Source organism: Manis javanica, chromosome 9 (assembly GCF_040802235.1).
Source record: "Manis javanica isolate MJ-LG chromosome 9, MJ_LKY, whole genome shotgun sequence".
NCBI lineage: Eukaryota > Metazoa > Chordata > Mammalia > Pholidota > Manidae > Manis > Manis javanica.
The window spans coordinates 79,922,193-79,945,299 of NC_133164.1; the positions used below are offsets into that span (position 1 = coordinate 79,922,193).

The window sequence follows — 23,107 nt, forward strand, 5'->3', positions numbered from 1 at the left end:
TGATCATACTCACAGTGGACTTTGAATCTTCCCCAGAGGAAGGGGGAGCTTCCCATGAGATACACGAGAAATAGGAAGGAAACCGAAGAGTCAGTGCCCAAAACCGCCACACTAATGAGGGCTGAAAGGGAGAGTGGCTGATGGGTCCCACCCATCTCATAGAAAGATGCAGCAAGATGCAGACAGCATCAGCTCATCGAATTTGCTCCTGGAAAGTCCCTGAAGACTTTAGGAAGAGTGGTTTTACCAGACAAGGTGCTAAGGAGGCAGGAAGTTGGACCGGATGGTGCCAGTGGGAGGGAGACGGAGAGACAATTGGTGGGGATGCTGAGGAGCTTTTTAAAATATAAGTTTTATTATTATTTAGTATGGCAAGGCCAGCAGAACAGGTGATGACTACCATTGAAAACATCGCTTTTTACTCACAGATGCCAGAAGGAGGGGACACACCATGGCATGGGGAGGGGGTGGCACTCGAGAGGCACTGAGGTTGGTCAGGAGGGGAAGTGTGATCTAGAGCCTTTACTGTGGCTTTTGCAGGAAGCTAAGGGCAAGCCAGGTAACTCGGGTCAGGACTGGCTAGTTTGAATGACTGCAGCAGCACGAGGGCCGTCCCTGGGTGTCTGACGCATGGCCACTGGGGTGGAGAGCGGAATGTGGGAGCGCAAATGAAAGGGAGAGCTCAACAAAGCAGGCGTCAGGGGGTGTGGGCTCTGCACTGGTTGTTTGCCAAGAGAAGGTAACCTGGCAAGCCAACTCTTTACCATCTAGCTGCTGACTACTGCTGGGAAAGGCAGTCTGCCTCTTCAGGATCAGCAAGCCCTCAGATGCTGAGGCATAAGAAATACAGAAAATAAAAAAAGGCATGTTTAATACAGAGTTATTAGAGTATTCACAGGTCAGCCACAGGGGTGGGCAGTGGGGAGTGGGGCCTGTGGCACTCCACCAGTGTCCCACAGGAGCCGTAAACATCAATCAACTCACACCAGGAAAACCACAGTGAGAGACTTGGCCAGTCAGTGAAGGAGGCAGAAGCCCACCACCTTTCTCCTGACCATCAGCCTTCCAATTTCCAGTGTCTACCAGCACTCCACCCCCCACTATAGTCTATGTGCTTGGCCTGAGATAATTTGTACATTTTCTTTCCTTTCCTTTCCTTATATTATTTATATATATATATTATACCATATGACAGAGAGTGTACATTTTCTGAGCTCAAGCATTCATAAATAGTGTATGTCCTTGGGATATTTTGGTGAACCCGTTAAGTATTTTGAATGAAGTTCACATTGACAATTGTGGTCTGAATATCATTAAACATTTCTTGGACCCGTTAAATTGCATCACTTCGAAAAGGCGGGGACTTTGTAGCTTTAACTATCAGTATTGTAACTGGAGATATCACTGAAATGTCTAGCCAGAAGGTAAATATATTAGAACTACAAATGAATCAAGACTTAGAACAGGGAAATATTTTTCATTAAATAAGGAAATACAATATTAGTTATCTAGATTATTATAACTGAGTTTTAAAATACTGACCATATATATAATTGGGATTAGAGCAAATAGATAAATTGATTTTGAAATCTCCATGGCATGTTTTTTGTAAAGATTCCTTTTCATACGCTGGCAGATCATTTTAAACATTTCAAGGAATTCATGGAATTGCTTAAGTTCATTAGCTAATTATTACCTTAAATACTTCAGTAGTTTTTTCTTTGTGATGGTTCCTTCCACCAACCCTTTTTTGGCTGATTCTTCAGAGAAATAAGAGATAATTAAGGTTATTGTGAAGTAATGTATCTTTTTTTAGTTTTATGGTTTAAAACATGAGTGTTTAAATTCTTCCCTTTGGGAATTATCTTATGACAATCATACCCAGAAGTGGGCATAAATGTGTCTTTTGTGTGTGTGCCAGCCTGTGAATGCCATGGAAAAGGCTCCCTTTCTGGTGTCTGCCACCTGGAGACTGGGCTGTGTGACTGCAGACCACATGTGAGCGGACAGCAGTGTGACCATTGCCTGGTAAGACACCTGCTGGTAATGCACAGATTAGCGTGTTTGTCTGTGATGTCTGTAATTGATTAAAGGAAATGGAAGTCATGGCTGCCAGAAAGCCATTGCCTGAGACCCTGCTGGCGGATGCCACGTGCCTGGACGCAGACAGCATGTGTTCAGTTTATTTGGAGTTGGAATGATGTCATGAACAGTTTACGGTTCTATGAAATACCCTATGTTTGGTTTGGGAAACGTTTTAGTAGATATTAATCGCTTATTAAAACATATTTTGGCTTCCATGATTCTGTCCCTCCTGTGCAACAGCATGGCTATTATGGACTGGATGCAGGGTTTGGGTGCCTGCCCTGTAACTGCAGCGCTTCGGGCTCCGTGTCAGACGACTGCACAGAGGAAGGCCAGTGTCGCTGTGTCCCAGGTGTAGCTGGGGAGAGGTGCGATAGGTGTGCACACGGCTTCTATGCTTACAGGGATGGAGGCTGTACACGTAAGCTCTTAACTTCATTATTTGAGACTTTATGCAATTCCCAGGCTTTCTTTGAGCTCTCCTTTACTTCTAACTAATTCTGTTAAGTTCCTGTACTTTTTCTCTTTTTCACATGTACAGTTTCAAGCCTTTCTTCTGTTTCCCAACTCTGCTGGGTCTGTCCATAGCTTTGGTCAGGCTCTACTGGCTGTATGAGCTTAGATTACTTGACTTCCCTGAGCTTGAGTTTCCTCATCTGTAAAATGGAGAAGCTGATCACAATTTCCATGCAGGAGTGGTTTTTAAGGTTGAATGTAAAGCCCTTAACATGGCATTTGGCACACAATAAGTGCTCAGTAAATATTATCTCTGTCTGTTCTTCCCGCACGTGTGGGTCTTCTCCGATCTTGTCTCTATTTCTGGCCCTCTGCCCAGTGACCTCCCTTCAGCAGCATCTCTAGACTTGGAGGAACAGCCACCTCCCATGGGACACAGAGGTAGCTTAGGAATCACAAAATCTCTTTTAAGAACTAGAAGAATGACTTAGATTATTAATAAAAGGGAAATAGCTGTACATGAAGGCTTATCCTGCAGCTGCGCCACCATGCTGTCTGAAACACCGTCTGTCTTTGTTGCAGCCTGTGACTGTGCTCACACCCAGAATACCTGTGACCCAGCATCCGGAGCATGCACCTGCCCTCCTCACACTCGGGGTGTGGCCTGTGAAGAATGTGAGGACGGATACTGGGGCCACAACCCAGAACTCGGATGCCAGGTGTGCGCTTCCACCTGTTTTCTCAGCTGAGAGTAACTTTGCTGTAGCAGGTTTCACTCCTTTTCGTTTACCTCTTCTTCTGATCTTACCCTGTTGAATAGCTCCGTGGTTTATATTTAAAACTCAGTATGGACTGTAGGAAACAAAGTGGAAGGAGCAGAACCCTTAAAATATGTTATTCTAAGTTTTCTTCAAGAACCTAGCTGTTGAATTTTAGAAGATCAAAAATTTATTTTAGTGCCCTTTACATATATTCTACAATGCAGGAGAAGGGCATAAATCACTTCATTGGGAGTTATGTCCACTCTTCAATGGGTCTATTTCCTATCTATCTTTCACCAGTTAAACTTAGATATAGTTTGTGTTTTGAAAGCAAATTTGACTTTGACTTCTAAGATGGTTGTTGCTGGACTGTTTTGACCTCTTAAGTATAATGAATTTCAGGTCATTTTGGCTCAGTGTGCATGTGCCACAAAGATGCACTAATGTCCAGCTCTATAGTCCCTGCTTCTTGTGGGCATGTGGCAAAGTGAATCCAGATAGCAGTAGTGAGAGACATGCGTGCATTGGTATAATTTTCCCACGCTTAGTGCTCTCTTATCATCCCTACATGTTTACATTATGCAAATGTAAAAGAAGCTTTTTCCTTATTTAGTTCTTTTCCTTTCAGGCTTGCAATTGCAGTCGTGTTGGGTCAGTCATTCATCAGTGTGATGGACTCACTGGCCATTGCCAATGTAAGCCTGCATTTGGGGGACCCAGCTGCAATCGGTGCTCCCTGGGCTATAGAGACTTTCCAGACTGTGTGGCCTGTGACTGTGACCTGCGAGGGACGTTGGGAGACACCTGTGATGAGGAGCAGGATCTTTGCAGCTGTGCAGAGGAAACAGGGACCTGCTCATGCAAGGTATTGGCCTTCGGCATCCCCTTCATCCTCTTTCCCCCCCGTCATTATGATATTTGGGCTTTTATTGAAATAAGCACCTAGGCTTCAGACACTTCTCTGATGAGCTGGCGCTGCCTTCTCACTCTGAAATGAAATTCTGTGTGTGCTTCTCCAGAAGGATGGATGAGTCCTTAAAGGGAATTTTTACTGGTGATTACAGGTGTCAGATGATGGAACTGACTTGAAAAACACATTGAGTTTTCTGTCATCTGTTCCAGTTGGCTGAGTAGCCAACGTTTCTTGAAAATACAGGTAAAATAGATAAAACAGGGCTTCAAGATTTTTGATTTTATGGCTGGTAAGTAATTACTCTTTTGTATGTGCTGGCCAGACTGAAGGAAATTTGTGTTATTTTCCCAGGAGATGAGATTTCAACATCTTAATTCTGCCCACCTAATTCTATGTACTTCCATATCTTTTCCCATTGTGCTTTGTTATTAGGAGGTCATTGGTCACCTTCTCTGGTCCTTTCCCAGGGGCTGCTGAGATGGAAGACAGAGGGTAGCAGGTTGATTACTGCCTGAGGATGAGGATAGGGATGCTAGTGCCTGGGCGAAATGGCAACAGCAATGGGCGTTTTTTGGCTTACAGCCTTTGATGGCAGTTCTCATTATGGAGAGTGTGCACACCTCAGGGTCATCTGGTCCGTGTCTGCACGCCGGCTGTCATCAGTCTCCTGGTGCTTCAAGGAGGGTTCTGGAGCTCTGGAGAGTCTAATCAGGGAATCTGTATATTCCAAAAGCTTCCAAGACGATGGCAGTGTCAGCCGAGACAGGGGATTATGATGAGTCAGAGAGCTGGTGCTCACTGCGGTTAGGGACTTGCCTAAGGAAATGGCTAGTTCAGGGATGTTTGTTGATCCAAAATTATTTTTGCTTTTTGTTTTATTTCTGTGTGTTCAGAAATCATGTCTTTTTCCCAGGTGAAAATGAATCTATTACTTTTTCGCTTTAGGAAAATGTCTTCGGCCTTCAATGCAGTGAGTGTCGAGCTGGCACCTACGCCCTCTACACTGACAACCCTTTGGGGTGCACCCCATGCTTCTGTTTTGGGCTGTCACACCTCTGCTCAGAGATGGAGGGTTATGTCAGGATACCAGTAAGTTACACAGGCAGTAAAATGTGCTGTTTTAAACCCCTTTCCCAATGGGAGTTGGGTGAGGTTGGGAGAGACGGTCAAGTCAAGACATTACATTTTGCTCCTATGGCATCATAAATTCTAGGGAGCTAATTTGGGTTCATTATGAGTCAGAGCTCTGTTTCTGCTGTCTGAGCAAATAAATGGAGCTGGAAGTAAAGGCACTCAGGGTTGCTCCTTGGCTAATCTATTAAAAGTTTTAGGTAGAGAGAAGCTAAAGCTGCAGCATCTCAGCTTTCACCCTATAATTGAGCATTGCCCCAGTACAGCAGTAGTTTGACCTTAAATGCAATAGTGTAAAACAGGTGTAGCTAATTTTAATCCAGATGTTTCAGTCTTTCTTATTCCTGTCTTAATAATGAAGCTATCTCATCTGTGAAAGAGTGGTAGAATCTGATAAATTAAAAGTGTGGAGTTAATTTGTATTCTAAGATGCATTTTTGTTCCCTTTCATGACTAGGTAACTCTGGGCTCAGATCAGCCTCTTCTGCGTGTGGTTTCTCAGAGTAACCTCAGAGGCACGACCGAGGGGGTGTATTACCAGGCCCCTGATGTCCTCCTGGACGCCGTGACTGTCAGGCAGCGTGTCCACGCAGAACCGTTTTACTGGCGGCTGCCGGGGCAGTTCCAGGGGGACCAGGTGAGGCCCTCGGTTCCTGGGGGTACAGGTATCCCTGGAAGTCATAGTAGACTGTGTTGGCCTACTGTTAGCTGAACTAGTTATTAATCCTACCGTTAACTGAACTAGTTATTAATCTCCTCTTCTAAGTGGGGATGGGGGTGTTTTACACTTATAAAAATGCCCCCAGATGTATGGCTCTTTACATTTTTTCATGAATTTTGAAAGTCTCTTAAAGTTCAAACCATATTATTTTTCTCTTTGCTAAAGTAGTCATTCAACGAACATTTTTTGTTTTTACTAATATAAACTCAGTACAAGCCAAGGTGCTATGGCCTTGGAGGTCCTTCTCAAGGAATCCTTACTCATTTGGGAGGGGAAATAAAAACCTAGTACTAAAGAGTCTTGGAGGGCACCCCTATATTTTTGTTTAAGTAAACATCAGAGTCTATTTGTGAATTTACCCTGATCATTAAAATTTGCAAATATACAGCCAGTGCATCTTTATTTAGCCAGAGATCATTTTTAATCCAAAGGAGCTCAAAACTAATCAGGGTCATTTCCACACTGACTGTTGCTTTGGCAGCTACCTTTGTTCATATCATCAAGAGGAAGCTGGGAGGTGACAGATACGTCTGACTTTGATGGTAGTGGTAGTTTTGTGGGTGTACACTCACCCCCAGACTCACCAAGTTGTATACATTAAATATGTACAGCTTTTTACATGCCAATCATACCTCATTAAAGTGGTTTAAAATCTTTTTAGAAATAACTTATTTAAAAAAATGGCAGACTATAGCGTAAGTCAACTTAGTAATTCATAATTAAGTAAAACTAGAAAGGAGCAAATTCCAGATGTGTTCCACCCATGTGATATGCTTTTTAAAAATATTGATTGATATATATTTTTAAGATATAAGAGTTCTGTCAAATGGCAGCAGGTTGTGATAAGGTATTTTTAAACCAATGCTACGTCAGAACAGTAAACAACATTTACTATTCGGCAGCTCATGGCCTATGGGGGCAAACTGAAGTACAGCGTGGCCTTCTACTCTTCCAGTGGCACCGGCACCTTCAACCTTGAGCCTCAAGTGCTCATCAAAGGAGGCTGGGTCAGAAAGCACGTCATTTACGTGGATGCATCAGCACCGGAGAACGGAGTCAGACAAGAGCAAGAAGTCGTAATGAGAGAGGTGATCATGCGCTCTTTTCCTGTAAGCCTAAAAGCTTCCGAAAAGCTATAAACTTTCCAGTGGCCATAATGACGTCATGAAGCTGCTCATACAAGCGTGAGCAAGAAGACCCTGGGACCAGAATTCAAATAAGTTCAGCAAGATTTGTAAAAATTCACTTATATTCTTAAGAAATGTATTTTAGGCTTATGTTAATTTAGCAGGAACTGTACTGTAAATCCTTTATCTGGGTACAAAAGTCTTCACCTGTATGGACTTGTTTGAACCTGGGAAGCATTTATTCATTCACGCGGCAGGTATTTTTGGAGCGTGTGTATGTGGCTGGCACTGCCAATGCGCCTGGGAGGTGACTGGAGATCTTCTTCAGTTAAACTTAGTATCATGCACAGGACTGGTCTCACTTCTGGAGAAATTTTTTAAAAAAATTAAGTTCCTATGCCTCTGAGAATTTGTACTGTAAATTTAATTGAATGCATTTCTCATCCACAGAATTTTTGGAAATATTTTAACTCTGTTTCGGAAAAACCTGTCACCCGTTCAGATTTTATGTCTGTCCTTAGCAACATTGAGTACATCCTCATAAAAGCATCTTATGGTCAAGGATTACAGCAAAGCAGGTATTTGGAACTTTCTAGAATTTTAAATATTTTTCTCATTTGAAACCAAGCTGAAGGGATTTGATCTACTTCACTCCTATTCCCTATCTTTATTAATATGCATCTTTCTGTTCCTCACCAAAATTTTATTAAATATTAATATTATTATGAAAATTGTGAAAAATGATATAGATTGTCATCTATATTAATGTGGATATGAAATATAAGTACATAATAGTGACGTCCTAGATGAGGATAAAATGTAGAGAATAAAAAGTTCTGCTATTTTCTGTCCTTAAAAAAAAGCACATGCCCATTTCTTTATAAAAATGCATCAAGAATGCCATCACCTGCTTATCTTTATCGCATAAAGAAAGTCACTAGAAAGAAAATTATGGCCATGTTAGCACTCACAGAGTTCTTTCAGGTGCTTTTTCTGTAACGTTATTTTTAAGTTCTAAAATGTCAGCTGAGGACCTTCTGTGTGTAATGACAGTATTAATGTGCTTTTACACAGTCCTGAGTAGGAACTACTCTCAAACTGGCAGGAAAGCTTAGGTTTAATATATGTGTGAGTATTATTATGTAATGTGCAATGTTTCTAGAAAGTGTTTTCTAAATATTAGAAAATACTCCCCTCACACTTCTTCACACAACGGTTTCACAGAATCTCAAATGTTTCCATGGAGGTTGGCAGAAAGGCTGAAGGGCTGCACCCAGGGAAGGAGGCGGCGTCCCTTTTGGAGAAGTGTTTCTGTCCTCCTGGCTCCACGGGATCCTCATGTCAGGTAGGGAGACTGGGTTAAAATCCACTTCCTGGCTTTGTAAATATGCTTGTTAAAGAAATTCCAAGTGATGAACAGAGCTTGTGTGTATCTATGATTTCGTTTTGCCCTTGACTTTTTAAAATTGTGGTAAAATATGCATAAACTTTCCCATCTTAAAATTTTTAAGTCTACAGTTCTGCTGTGTTAAGTACATTCATGTTTTTGTACAACCAACCCCCAGAATTTATCTTGAAAAACTGAAACTCTTGTACTCGTTAAATGCTGACTCCCCATTCTCCCTCCCCATAGCTCCTACCAGTCACCATTTTACTCTCTGCCTCTGTGAATCTGACTACTCTAGGTGCCTCAAGTAAGTGAAATCATACAGTTTTGGTCATTTTATGACTGCCTTATTTCACTTAGCCTAATGTCCTCAAGGTTTATCCATGTTGTAGCATGTGTCAATTTCCTTATGAGGCTGAATAATATTTCATCATATGGATTTACCATATTTTGTTTATCCAGCCATCCATCAGTGGACACTTGGGTTGCTTCCACCTTTTGTGATTCACCTATTGTGAATAATGCCTCTGTGAACATAGGTGTACAGTATCTCTCCAAGACCCTGCTCTCAGCTCTTTGCAGTTTGTTCCCAGAAGTAGACTTGGTGGATCATATGGTAATTCTGTTTTTAATTTTTGAGGAGCTGCCATACTGCTCTCTATAGCTCTGCTTCTTACATTCCCACCGACAAAGGACAAGGGTTCCAGTTTTTCCACATCCTTGACACCTCTTGTTATTTTCTGCTTTTTTTAATAGTAGTCATCCCACAAAGTGGGACTTTGCGATTTTCATTTGTATTTTCCTAATCATTGGTGATATTGAGCATCTTTTCATCTGCTTGTTAGTCATTTCTATCTTCTTTGGAAGAAATACCTATTCAAGTTGTGATACTGATTCATAAGAAGAAATATATTCTTGTATCTTCTTACCCCATTCCTGTCACAGAGTTCTTAGCCCCTGGAATTTCTTAAGTGATGAGATCCATAAAGGCATCTTTTGTTATATTAATGAGGTGACTTTTGGAAATCTCCTAGATCATCTGAGGATGGGGGCAGTTCTCCAGGTGAACCAACCATGTGATTAGAGAACTTTCAGTCCCATCCCCAACCTACATGGAGAGAGGGGAGAGGGGCTAGGGATTGGATTCAACCACCAATGACCAATGATTTAATCAGTCTTGCCTATGTGTAAGATGCCTCCCCCAAAACCCAAAAGGGTAAGGTTCAGAGAGCTTCCAAGTTGGTAAACACATGGAGATTGAGAAGAGTGGTGCTGCTGGAGAGCATGGTATCTCCTCACCCTTTGCCCATACTTTGGCCTCAGCATGTCTCCCGTCTGGCTGTTTCTGAGTTAACATCCTTTTATAGTAAACCTGGTAATCAAGTAAGTAGAATGCTCTGTGATCTGTGTTCTGATTGTCCCTAGTGACTTCTCCTTCATTCAAGGCTACCACTTATTGTAAGCAATTTACTATAACCAAAACCCACTCTAAACAAAATTAGTATCAGGCCTAGAGTTTAGAAGTTCAAACCCAAGGAGGGGAACATTGGAACCTACAATCTATAGCCAGTTGGGTCAGGTGACAACCTGGACTTGTGATTAGCATCTGAATTTGAGGGGGTGCAGTCTTGTAGAATTTATAGCCTGTGAGATCTGATACGATCTCCAGATAGATAGTGTCAGAACTGAGTTGAATTGTAGGATACCTACCTGGTATCTAAGAATTGCTTGGTGTGGGGAAAAAAACCCATGCAATGGAATTGGTCTCAGAATTATAATTGATGTACAGAAGTGGGACTGACATTAGAGCCACTACAGGTTTACCCACTGTTTAATAGGTCACTTGTGTGTTTCCTTTCATATCCCTCCAGGACTGTGCACCTGGTTACCACAGAGGGAAGCTCCCAGAAAGTGGCAGAGGACCCCGCCCCCTGCTTGCTCCTTGTGTGCCTTGCAGTTGCAACAACCACAGTGATGCCTGTGACCCCGAAACCGGGAAGTGTCTGGTATGCCTGTCTGTGCGATTCATTAGAACAGGCACTGAGCCTTTACATTTCCAGTCCAACGTCATACCAGTTCCTTGGTTTAGAAAGAGCTTAACTTTAACAAAATGTAAAATGTACATATATTTCCCTCAGAAAGTCTTCTCTAAGTGGTTTGATATTATTGGCAGAAAGTATTTTATCAAATGTACTTCCTTGAATTTGTGGGTGTCAAATTGGGAATTGGTTAAGTGAACTTGCGCAACTGGCAGTTGAAGTCAAAGCAGATGAGAACTTTTTGCATACAATTTGGAGAGTCTCCTAAAGGTTTTAAAATCAGTGAATGTCAATGTTGAGAATTTATTTCTCTGGGCAAAGTGTTGCTTTCTGTTTTCATTTTTTAAAAATGCATGTTCTCCTGGACATCTTAGTATGCATTTGCCTCTCAGCCACCTACCTACCCCTAGACCATGACTGATCTCAGGGACTTACAGAGAATTCTGACCATTGAAAAGGAACAAATGACCCAGACAGAAGTCCTGTGGCCCTGACTGAGGATACACTCCTGTGTCTGATTTTGCTTAAATCACACACAAGGCCTTATTGATAACATAGAATAACCTGATACTCTTCCTACTCCTGAAATCTCATTTTGTATAATAACTTATGTGGAAACATTGGTTACTTGTATAAATTGTGCCAAGACTAACTCACCTCAGGTGAAAGAACTCACTGAAAGGAAAGGAGCTGCCTACCAAGAAAGACCCACCTAAAACCTTTAAGACCCTGGGTGTGACCTAAAATGAGGAATAGGACAGAGAAATCAGGACCATGGGCTATGTCTGACCTTCAGCCACACTGAATCTGTCTTCCTCTTCTCTTCAGAAACATCTTTCAAGTAGAATTTAAAGGCAATTTCCACTGGGGAAACCACTAAGCTAGAGCAGTGTGCATGTGAATTTAGAAACTGAAGTACTCCGTGGTTTTCCTCAATTAAAAAGATATGTTAACCTTTGCTGACTTCATTATATATGTGGAATTAAAGCGTTATTCCAGTTATACAAGGTAAAATGGAGTTAATGAAGTTGCAAATAGCTGCACCACTATTTTAAAAAATGTATTCACTCTAATCAGCTCATGCTCCAAGCAAAAGTAAAATCCTAATAGAGAAAATGAGAAAACCTCACTAAAAGATTTAAGGAGAATTGATTTTAGGCAATGTAAAGTGAGATGTAATTAGCTGGGAAGCTCCCTTGGCAAATCATGGGGACAAAGGTCACGTGAACATCTAAAGAAGTTGAGTGCTTCTTTCTTACTGCAGCTTCTTTGGTGCTATTTTAACAAGGTTAGGGACTCCTAACCTTAAGTTATTACCTTGACTTTTCTGGTCCAAGTCAACCAGAACAAAGTTCCAAGATTAGCAACTGACCTTTTGATTTTGTACCCTGCCTACCTAATCCATGGAAGACAAAGGCAAAGAGTCTCCTACCGTAACAGAGAGCAGAGCTTTCAGACAGGTCCCTGCTCCAGGAGAAATTTTGCCAAGTGTCACCTAGAGGCCATAAGAGATCTCCCCTGGGACTATTAATTAAATTTGCAGTACACAACAATGGATGTACATGCTGCAAGAAGACGAAACAGAGGTTATAAATGTAGGTTGCTCTCCTGCAATCTCATGGTGTTGAGCAGAGCACATTTTGCTTACTGTTCTTTCCCCCTTTTAAGGAAGATCTGTGTTCTCTGTTTGTCCCTAGTGACTTCTTCACTAAGTGGTTTCACTTCTTTACCCCTTATTGTAACCAAATTATTGTAACCAAAACTTGCTCTAAACAAAAAATAGTGTCTGGGTTCAGAGTTTGGAATTTCAAGATGGCAACAGATCCTCCATTCTTGTCACAATCCCTTCAGATCTTAAGTCTGAATTACAACATTCATGTCAAGTAGTTATTTAATGTATGTTTGCACACCTCCAGCAACAGGGAGCTCACTCACACAGCATCCAAGCTCATCTCTGGGCAGCCTGCTTATTCCTGAACTCATGCCTCTGGCTCATCCATGTGTTGGTAGAGATTTAATATTTGAAGCCATTGAGATAAATCCCTAGTTCAAATTTGTTAATGAAAAGTGACAGGACCTTAACAAAAAACTTGCGATACTACTTGATAAAATTCCTCTCTCACATCCCTGAAGTGAATCTGCAGCCCTCCTGGTCAGCTATCCGCAGTTATATACATGATGGTCATACGGAATGGCTGTCTGTCCATCCGCCACCCTGACATTAAGGTATCATGCCCAGAGCCCAGTGCTTTACTCCAGGTGTGGCTGGGGGGCATCTCTCTTTACCTGTAGGTACTAGTCCCATGAAAGCAGCCCAGTCACTGCTGCCTCTAAGCTGACTGGACATGAAGACACTCACATTTGTTCCACAGGTCAGCGCCCGAGGTGTTGCTCTTTGAACTTGGGACAGTACCTTTCCTCTTCAGTCTCTTGTGGTTTAGAGCAACAGTTCACTTCCATGTGATAAAAACCTCATAAGCACTCCATATGTACTTATCATAAAGGAGGGTGTCAGGACCTTTCTGGATCTGATTTTGTCACCCTGCATATTCCTCCATCTTCATGTCACTGGGACTTTGGTATTATCAGAAAAGTGATTCATCAGAAATGTGGAAAGGAGTGGGAAGTCTAAGACCAGGGAGATATCCTGAGAGTCCCTTTTCCCTGCTACCCCATCCCTAACCCTAAATTAATCCTGACCTTAAGCCTCATCTAATCTTTTTGCAAATGTGAAATTGACAGGCTTCCCTGTGCATCTCCCCTAGCAACTGACTCATCCCACATGTCATTCATTCACATTCACAGGTTCTTCTTTCCCTGCCACTCCTTCGGGCAGCTTGTCCTCACTTCTCTAGGACCTTGAAAACCAGGGTGCTCACGATGCATCACAGGGTAGGGAGTTGTGAATGCTGGAGTTGGTGTTAGCAATCAAAACCCAGAAAGATCATCTTCAATCCTCTCCTGTCATCTAATGTTTGTTCCTATCAGCTCTGGGTTATGTTATTAAAACAACTATTTAACACATTTTGTATTTAAGAGAGAGATTGCAAATTTTACTTCCAAAGAGTTACCACTTTTAAGGTCCAAGTGAAATCCAGTAAAATCTGTTTTCATCAGATGAAATAGGGATACAATGCTAGAGTGTTTTTTTAATTAAAAAGAACTTAAAATTAGTTTTTCAGACATACAAAATGGTTTCTTTGCCCATCGTCTCTCATTGCTGAGGATAAGTCTGAGTATGTTTGCAAGTCTGCTCAGTGACTCCCCAGTGCTACTCATCTTGCAGCCCCTGCCTCCGGCATGGATCCAGGGCCCAAAGGCTGAGTGCATGGGGTCCAGCTGAGCCAAAGCAGATTTCACATCAGAATCAGATGCCAAGAATTACTTGCCCTTCCACAGGTTTTGTTTTTTTTCTTTATTAGGTCCGAGAGATGACATAAAATTTAACTGGAAATGATTTGGTTATTGCAAGAATCTGTTGGTAGTGCTCTAAACCTGCATTTTCTTCCCTATTTCCTAAATCATCTATACATTCATGTCTTCTCTTTCAACTTCCCACATGCGCAAAACTGGTGTGTTTCAAATTGTTTTTCAGGTCACCACATATTTTAGATCTGTATTTTAAGAATCTCAAAGTTGGCAGTTTTAGGAGAGAGATGTATGTCTATACAAACACATATTAGCCCTGTGCATATTTTCCAGAAGAAGAGAGTATTAATAACTTCTAGGTTGTATTCATTATAATGAATGAAGGCCATAGAGCTGGTAATGTTTCCAGGACTTAAAAAAATATGAAGAAAAATGCTCTCCCTTCCTTAAGAATAAGAAGAACAGTACTGGTTGATACAAAAAGTGGCTGTGCTTAGGTATGACCAAGTAAGGTATGATATCTAACTATTCCCCATTGTTTCTCTCTCCTGAAACATGGTGCTCTAGAACTGCAGCGATAACACCACTGGTGACCACTGTGATGCGTGTGCTCCTGGGTATTATGGCAAGGTGGCTGGCTCAGCCGGCGACTGCTCTCCATGCACCTGCCCTCACAGCCCCCCTGCCAGGTGAGTGCTGGCATGCCCGTGCCACCAAAGCTGCGGCTGCTGCCATTGTCCCCCTCATTTTCCAGGTTCTCTACATGGCCTGTATTAATCAATATTCCCGATGTGTTGACAAAGGCTAATTTTAAGAGAAAGTGTTCCTTATCATAGCATTTGAAGGGAATGTTTCCAAAACCAAAGTATCTGCATTGGTATTGGGGTGATAGGATGGAACCAATTAAGGAAAGGACTTTCAGGTTTTGTTTTTTGAAGAGTAATTTTGGCCTCCAACCTATGTACCAGTGTGCCTAGAGAAGAATTATTAATTTTATGAATGTTGATACAATGACTTCAGTTCCTGTTAATGTAAGAGCATGAGGTTAGAATTTGTATATGCTGATCACTGATGAGGGTGGAAAAACCACCCAGTAATTAAACTGGGGCCATGTTCTACCTTGTACTTTTGCATTTTGATACTAGTAGAGAATTATCTGAATGCAAAGAAGAACTAATGATTTTAAGTGGAAATTGGAATGTCTGTGGGTTGTTTTTAGTTTAAATGAAAATTGTAATTCATAAATAACTTTTCATTATTGCTAAGAATATTTAACAAGGTATTGAACATGTATATTTACTTTTAGTATATTAAACTGAAGTTTTCTTTTTAATATTTGTTTACATCTTCTATCTTTTTATAAAATCTTACTTTCCTATCTCCAAGTAAGTGATGTTTGATATGAATACCAATTGAGAAGCCCTGTGTAAACATCCCTTGTAAATTATCAAGTATCCTAAAATTTATTTTTATTACTTGATTTTTTTGTATTCAATCTGTATATAAATTTTGACTCATCAATTCACTCAAGTAATCTAAGCTAGAGAACACTTGCTTATATGTGTAAATATGGCCATGTTTATTGCATTGCCTGTACTCAATAGAATATGCAGGGGAAATGAAATATCTACCTATAGGGCATTGATTATATGCATTGTGGTACATACCCAGAGTGAAAAAGGTATTCTGCAAACACTGAGAAAAGAATAAGGTATAGTTGGATGTACAAAATTAGAGAAAATATCAATTAAATGACATAACTGAATATATAATATGTTACCATTTTGGAAAAAATTCATATCCATGTATATGTATCCATAGCATCCTGGTTATATGTGCCAGAGAAATGTTTAGAAGGATTTTTCTCCCTTCTGCTTTGCTCACTTCTGTACTGTTTGACTATTTTAATTATTCAGTCAAAAAAAAAGGTACTAACCATCCCACAGCCTATGCTAAGAAATTAAAAGTTAAGAGACAGTGATAATGTGTACTCTATGTGGGCTTTATTTCCTACTTATTTTGTTTCCACTGAGGTCTGTCCCTCAAGTATTTAAGAAGGAAGAAAAGTCGAAAGTGAAATGGGACTGATGGAGAGCCCTGTAACTCATTCTGGAAACTTCTCTCACTGGCCACAAAACCAGAGTACTGAAGCTTTGTTTTTTCCCCAGTGGTTCGCAGGTACCCAGTTTAGCCTGTAGGTGGTGCATGATGCACTGATCATTTAAAATTTGGAGGCATCGGTCGCTGAAAAGAAAGGAGTAAGCCAAAAGCTGAACCCCGTGAGCGAGATTATTGACATCTGAGTAGAGTATTACATTTTGAGTGCCTCTATCATTTTGCTCCTAATGGCCCATCACAGGACTCCCTACCTTTGGGAACACTGATTTCCAAATTCCACCCTCTCTTTGCTCTCCTGCCCTGCCCCTCCTCTTTCCCCTTCCTGACAGCCCGTCAGAGTCATCGGCATTTGTCCCTTGCTGTGGGTTTCCGTGCGTGCTCATAGACGCTGCAGCACTCTGCAGTCACCTTTTCGTCTCATAAGCCAGGGAGTTCTGTGCGTAAATCTCAGAACAAGACTCTTTCGATGGCTACTTAGTTGTCATCTGTAAGCTAGCACTCACGTGGTTGTCACTGGACAGGTGCCTAATGAGTGTCTTTTGGATAGAAGAGATGCAATCACTCGTCTTGATTACATGTTTATTTTCCTTCTTTTTGCCCAGTAGGTTTTAAGCCCTAAAATGCTGGTTTAACTCTCCGGTGTACTTAACTTTCAGAACAATATCATATATCCTAACAGTAGTGAATCAGTACCATTTAAAGTTGTATATCTGAAATTTTTAAAAAAATTATTTCCTTCCAGTTTTAGCCCCACTTGTGTCTCAGACGGCGGTCATGGTTTCCGTTGTGATGCCTGTGTTCTGGGCTATGAAGGACGGTATTGTGAAAGGTATGTTGGCAGTTTTCACGTGGACATCGCTGAGTGTGCCTGCTCCTTTGGTACATGTGGGATATATTTGCTGAAGTGATTTGGGAGTCGGGATCAGTGTGCATGATCGATATGGGGCCTTTCTGCTATTCTAAGAGTACCTCCTCTGTATTAAGAGACGTAAATGCACTTTCTGGAAACAGCTTATTCTCCTTATAGGGAGAATAAGGTGCCAGGTCAGGTAAACGGGTCTGTGTTCTTTGCATTTCATTCAGTAGAAATGGTCACTGTCCTCGGGCAAGTGATGGTTCATGTATTGACTTCCTCATGTTGATACTGCAGTCCACACCTGCCTATCTTCCTCTCCATAGGTGCTCCTCAGGCTATCACGGAAATCCTCAAACTCCGAGTGGCACTTGCCAGAGGTGTAACTGCAGCCCAAGGGGCTCCCTTCACAGTGACTGTGACCGTGGGTCCGGGCAGTGTGTCTGCAGGCCAGGCACTTCTGGGCTCCGATGTGAGGAATGTGAGCCGAGGCACATTCTGGTGGAAAGCGATTGTGTTTGTGGGTATTTTCCTCCAAATGTTTAAAGATGGTTTTTCTTTCAAATATTTTCCTGCTATGGTGCTTTATGTCATCTACAGGATAAAGGCTTATTTATTTTAACTAAGCATAGATTGCCTTTGTATCTGCCCAACTGAACTTCTCATAATGTGTTTGGAGCTGAGGCAGAAAGTTCTGGGATAACAGCGTGCAGCTCTCTGGCATTCAGCAGAGCAACTCCAACTTCATAGTTTAGCTGCATTAATATTTCCTTTAGCAGAGCCAAAGGTCAAAGCACAGAGAGAGAACACCTCTGAGGGGATGTCACTCGTGTTACACAGATTTCGCTTATGCTGAAGAGCTCTTGGCTTTTGTGGATTTTCTTTCAGTTCTGATTTGTTTCAATAGCTCTTCTTGGGATGTCTTCTCAGTGGTTTGTGGGGGAACACTGAGAGGAAGTAATGTCAGGACCATAGCCTTTGAGAGCTTTTATGTTTTTGTTTGGTGTTTGCTGTAAGCAAAACATGCCCTTTATTTCCCCAGTCTTCTTCATTTGTACTTGCCAAAGGTGCGTCGGCAAACTGTCTCAGGAAACACTGGCTGGAAATACTGTTGGTCCACGTCAAAAATGAACAAATGCCCTGGGGCAGTAGGATGTGCACCAGACCTGGGGTCCACTCTGACGATCTGTTGTTTCTTTCTGTGTGACCCCAGGGGGGTCACTGATCTGATTGGGGCCTAGCAATATCATCTGAGAATGGGGCTTCGCACTTCCCGCCTACCCCCATCACACAGCCAGTGTGAGAATGTGCTCAGATGTGGTTCATGGAAGCCTTGTACTGTGCTCTGCCCATATATGTTGTTATTACAAAATGTGCAGACCATTTTGCATTAACTTTAATTTTCTTTTTCTCTTAGCTTGTGATGATGAATGTGTGGGTGTGCTGCTAAGTGACTTAGATAACATTGGTGAAGCCACACTCCCTGTGAACGTCACCAGCATTATCCCTGTCCCATATGGGATTTTGTCAAACCTGGAAAATACAACTAGATATCTCTGGGTATGTACTGGGAATATAGAGATGGGGAGAAACACAGAGATACAGAATTGGTCAGACAGTAGGAGTCATTCTGGGTATCTTCCCCACCAGTGTAAGTGTCTCATTCCTAATGTCCAGCGCTCTCTGGAATGTGACCAGAACTTCACCATCCCCATGCTACCTTACTTCCCGGTGGGGAAGCTCTGATTATTTAAAAATCATTCCATAGATGCCTCCTTAGAAATCCTTCTCCCATGGTTCCTCTGCCTCTTGGAATAAAACAGAGGTCACTGGCTCCTCTCCAGGACTTAACTTTAGATATTTGAAAACAACTGTCCTAATACAAATATGGAAAATGAGTCTGGACAGTGTCTTCTTTAATGTTCTAATATGCTGAAGATCAACTATTTTCTGTAAATGTATTGTTCTTACCTGCAGGGCACAGAAGTTCCTCCCCACTGGAAGACTATATACAAATCAGAACCTAGCTCAGAGAAAGGGTGGGAAGATGAGAAATTGCTTTAGCGGACAGCATTCTACTCTAGCATTTTAAATTCTAATTGAAAAAAGGAATGCGATTCTTAATTTTGCTTAAAGCCTGTTATGCATTAGAGTTTGAGACAATTGCCTCATGCAGTATTGAGAAGAGTAGTTATTTTTGAATGTTTTTTTTAAATAAAAGGCCTTCCTAGACTTAACATTTCCTTAGGCCTGTGGGTGTGTGTGCCTGTGTGTGTATATATGTGTACCTATGTGTGTGTGTACTCCTGTGCATACTTGTGTGTACATGTATATGTGTACCTATGTGTATGTACTTGTGTGTGTGTGTGTATATGTGTACTCCTGTGTGTGTGTGTGTGTGTGTGTGTGTGTGTGTGTGTGTGTGTGTGTGCTGGAATCTGGTTGCTTCAGCAATCCATTCTTGTTTATAGTGGTCTTTTCTCTATAGGTATAATGGCAGTAAAGAAAGGTTAAGGAACTCTTAAGAAATTGTTTTTATATCATTTTTCCACAAATGGAAGAAAGTTTTCAAAAGACAAGAAAAAAAATTTCTTGAAAAAAAAAGCAAGAAATGTTGAATTTCATTTCCACTCATTAAACACACAATCAATAAATACTATTCTCTGTCAGTTTGGGCCCTAGCAATGTAACTGTATTTTAAATTTATCAAGTAAAATAAGTATTTGATTTAAAATGTAACTACTTTGAATGATTTGCTCTCATTTAAACCACTTTGTCAATTCCTTTAAATAATTTATTACGTTTATGTAAAGTATACAGGTGAACTTTTAGCTGCTCCTTGCTTTTATTATTTACCTCCCCAGTGACCTTGAGCAAGTTACTGAACTCACCTGACCTTAAACCATGATATAGCCCCTGCACAGGGTCCTTATCAGGTTGAAATAAAATCATACAAGTGAAGAAATTGGAAAAGTGTTGGCATAAATAAAGCATTTAATTGCTAGTAATTATAAGGGTTTTCCTCTACTTAATACGTTCGTGCTTTGGCCCAGGAAGTGTTTTATAAGGTGTTAGCAATTATAGTTAAAACTTATGTTACTGTGGTACTGAAATTAAGCCAGACTTACCCAAGAATATTGCAGTATCAGATTCTGCTTAATACACCAGACTTTCAGTTCACATCTAGATAGGAAATTTAATGTGAAAGAGGGCAGTAGAGAAACGTTGCGATAGTCAAGACTTAAGTAAATGTTATTAATTTTATTTTTAATTCAATATCTTTTATTAATTTCAAGAAAAGTATTTATGTGAACAAAAAAGGAAATAAGTGATTCTTAGTGAAAACCCAGCAAATTTATTTTGAAACGTAATTTGTTTCCTTTGTTCTTTTTAGAAATCTTTATTAAAAGACAATACACAGAAGGAATTAGCAAAATTTGAGCTTGAAGGTGTTGCTGAACAAACAGCTGACCTGCAAAGGGAGGTAAATTCTTCACATATAGGACCTACTTCCCATCCAGCCCTTGTGAGCAATACCATCAGGCAGTCAAGAAGGTTCTGATTGGATCAGGGCAGCCTCTTACCCCAGGAGCTGTGTCCCATCTTCTTTGTTCAAATTGGTTTTAACCCTGCCAGATTCCATTCTTTAGTGGGAAAAAGTTCCTGACTTAATTTCTATTGTCACCTCTGCTGAGGGAAGAGATGGGTAATGACTTTGCCATCTGCCGGTCATTTTCTCCTGTGAGCCGAGGGATGGGAGGGGTGAGAAGATGGCTAGTGTTTCTTCCTTCTAAACACGCTTAACTGAGCATGCGTGAGCACAGCATTCAGAGGCCCTCCCCTGAACACTGGTGCCCCGCCTGCAGCCCACCAGGCACCAGCATAGTGTGGCTGTGTAGGGTCTGCGCCACATTCAGGCCATGTGCTTCTTTCTCATTTGTGAACTTGGAATGGCAAGTGAGCTCGTTTTGATGTCAGCTGGGAATTATTTATTGTTTAGCCCATGCAGGATGAATGTTTTTCAGTGACCCAAAAAAGAATGTCCTCATTAGCAGATGGTGAGGGATCTACTGTCAAACGTATATTTTTCATTCTCGAATTTCATGTGTATGTGATGCACAATATGTATGTGTATGTATGTATATGTACATAGATGTTTATATGATAGTGTTCTTATATTTATATGTATGTAGTCACTGTCACTTAACATCCACACACTTACACAAACATGCACCCTAAAAAAAAATGTTAGCTTGGCTCCTGTTCATTTGGAATTGATGATTTGGAAAGAGTTTAAGGGCTTAAGCATGGCCTTAAAGTACCTCAGTGAGCAAACATTTGGCAGGAAATGATAAGCTGATTAAAATAAATTCTCTCTATCCATTAAAGAAGATTCTCTTTGGATTTTGACTAGAAAACACTTTTAGAGCCAGTCTGAGTTACTTTACATTCCTGGAAATTATAAACCACCTTTCTTTTTCACAACTTATAACATTCTAAATAAAAACAATTCCTGAGGGCTAAGTTAAGTCTCAGGCCCTTGGAATGCTGACTTTATAGACATCATTGCATTTAATCTTCATAAAGCCCCATGTGGTAGGTGTTATTATTACTCCATGGAATAATAATGCAGTTTATTATTATTATTATTAATTACTCCATACAATAATGATGCAGCCAGGAGATGTTCAATACTCGGTCTCCAGCCCTGCAGAATCAGGCCTAAAACCCACTCTGCCTGTCTCTATGTCCTTAACTCCTTGGCTGAGTCCTCAACCAATACAAATTAGTAAGTCTTTGCTTTCTATATGCTGCATACTTGGGTCCTAAAGTGAATATAAAGTCTTGGCAAGAGAGACATGGGAGAGTCTGTGGTTTGATAACCAATTAGGCTGCTTTTAAAAGTAAGTCATCTGTTCTAGCACTGAGTGTGCAGTAAATTACTTCATTAAACACTTAGTCAGTTTCCAACCCTGACCTATTAACCTTGGCTTACATGATACACATCTTTGCTCTATATTCTGAAATATATTTTGTTGCTTAAAAGAGACCACAACTAGAATATCAAAGCTTGCACAAAGTCAAACGAACCTGAGACATTTATTTTCTTTTGTGTGAGTACATGTTCTACTGAAGTATATCTGATAGACAATATATTGGTTTCAGGTGTACAATGTAGTGACTCTAAAGTTATATACACTACTAAATGCTTGCCACAATAAGTATAGATCCCTTCTTTCACTATACACAGATGTTATGATATTCCTCAGAACTGTATTCCTGAGTCCTCTGTTTTCTGTCAGCTCACTAGAGTGCTAACAAGTAGCCAACATGTGACCAGGGCAACTGAAAGAATCCTCACCAGGAGTCAAGACCTCATGATATTTATGGAGAAGCTGCAGAAAAACATCCAAGGTAGTGTGGTCAGTGTCTAGGTTGGACAGTCTGTGCCCAGTAAGGCAGAAAAGCCCTGTTCACTTTACTAAAGGTTTGAAGACATGTGTGACTTGCCCTGGGCTCCCAGAGCCCGGGGACTGGAATGTCCCATAGCTTGGGGATCCTGATGTGTCTGGACTATTGTCTTTCATTAAGAATTTTCTCTCTTAGAAAGGGGATGTTTCCTTTTTTATCTTCTGTATTTTGCCTTATATGGTGCCTCCCCATTTGTTATGAATCTGTCAAATTAACACTAATAGGCGGGGCACAGGGTGCCAGATGGTGGCCAGGGACCAACAGTAGACCACAGACAAAATTAAATTGGGGAGTTTATTATCCACAGGCCCTGGAGGAAGTACCCAGCATGCCTCAAGGGTCCCATGGGGAGGTCAAGGCAGGGTGCAGGGAGGGGGAAGGAGAGTCAGAGGCTGGGCGTATGCCTTATTGGAGTCTGTGGGGGAGTCTTTGGGGATCCCAGGCTAAGGCCAGATTGGTCAGACCAAACCAAAAAAGCAAAGTTTAGGTAAGCCCTGAGGGGTCTTATGGGAAGGCGCTGGGAGGTGGGGAGACTTGATCAGCAGGGCTGTTCGGGAAGTTATATTGGAGAACTGCACATGCCTGTGATTCTGGGGGCTGCTCTCTGGGGCGTGTCCGTGCATGAGGGGCTGGCATCAGTTCAGGGCCCACCCTGTCCGCTTGATGAAACAAGAT

General features: G+C 41.3%; 1 protein-coding gene across 3 annotated transcripts in view; it reads left to right on the forward strand.

The window, feature by feature from the left end:
- The window catches only part of LAMA1 (laminin subunit alpha 1), a 147,324-nt gene that overhangs the window by 79,018 nt on the left and 45,199 nt on the right, over positions 1–23,107 (forward strand). For 2 of the 3 annotated variants that reach the window (XM_037008353.2, XM_037008354.2), the window contains exons 20-35: positions 1,922–2,028; positions 2,326–2,506; positions 3,124–3,260; positions 3,931–4,167; positions 5,161–5,304; positions 5,804–5,983; positions 6,970–7,155; positions 7,645–7,772; positions 8,419–8,539; positions 10,453–10,587; positions 14,557–14,678; positions 16,850–16,936; positions 17,287–17,480; positions 18,378–18,520; positions 20,355–20,444; positions 22,264–22,375. In XM_037008353.2, the coding sequence (XP_036864248.2) occupies positions 1,922–2,028; positions 2,326–2,506; positions 3,124–3,260; positions 3,931–4,167; positions 5,161–5,304; positions 5,804–5,983; positions 6,970–7,155; positions 7,645–7,772; positions 8,419–8,539; positions 10,453–10,587; positions 14,557–14,678; positions 16,850–16,936; positions 17,287–17,480; positions 18,378–18,520; positions 20,355–20,444; positions 22,264–22,375 (2,304 nt within the window). The remainder of the gene's footprint in view (positions 1–1,921; positions 2,029–2,325; positions 2,507–3,123; positions 3,261–3,930; positions 4,168–5,160; positions 5,305–5,803; positions 5,984–6,969; positions 7,156–7,644; positions 7,773–8,418; positions 8,540–10,452; positions 10,588–14,556; positions 14,679–16,849; positions 16,937–17,286; positions 17,481–18,377; positions 18,521–20,354; positions 20,445–22,263; positions 22,376–23,107) is intronic. The other variant, XM_037008355.2, reaches the window with a different exon arrangement.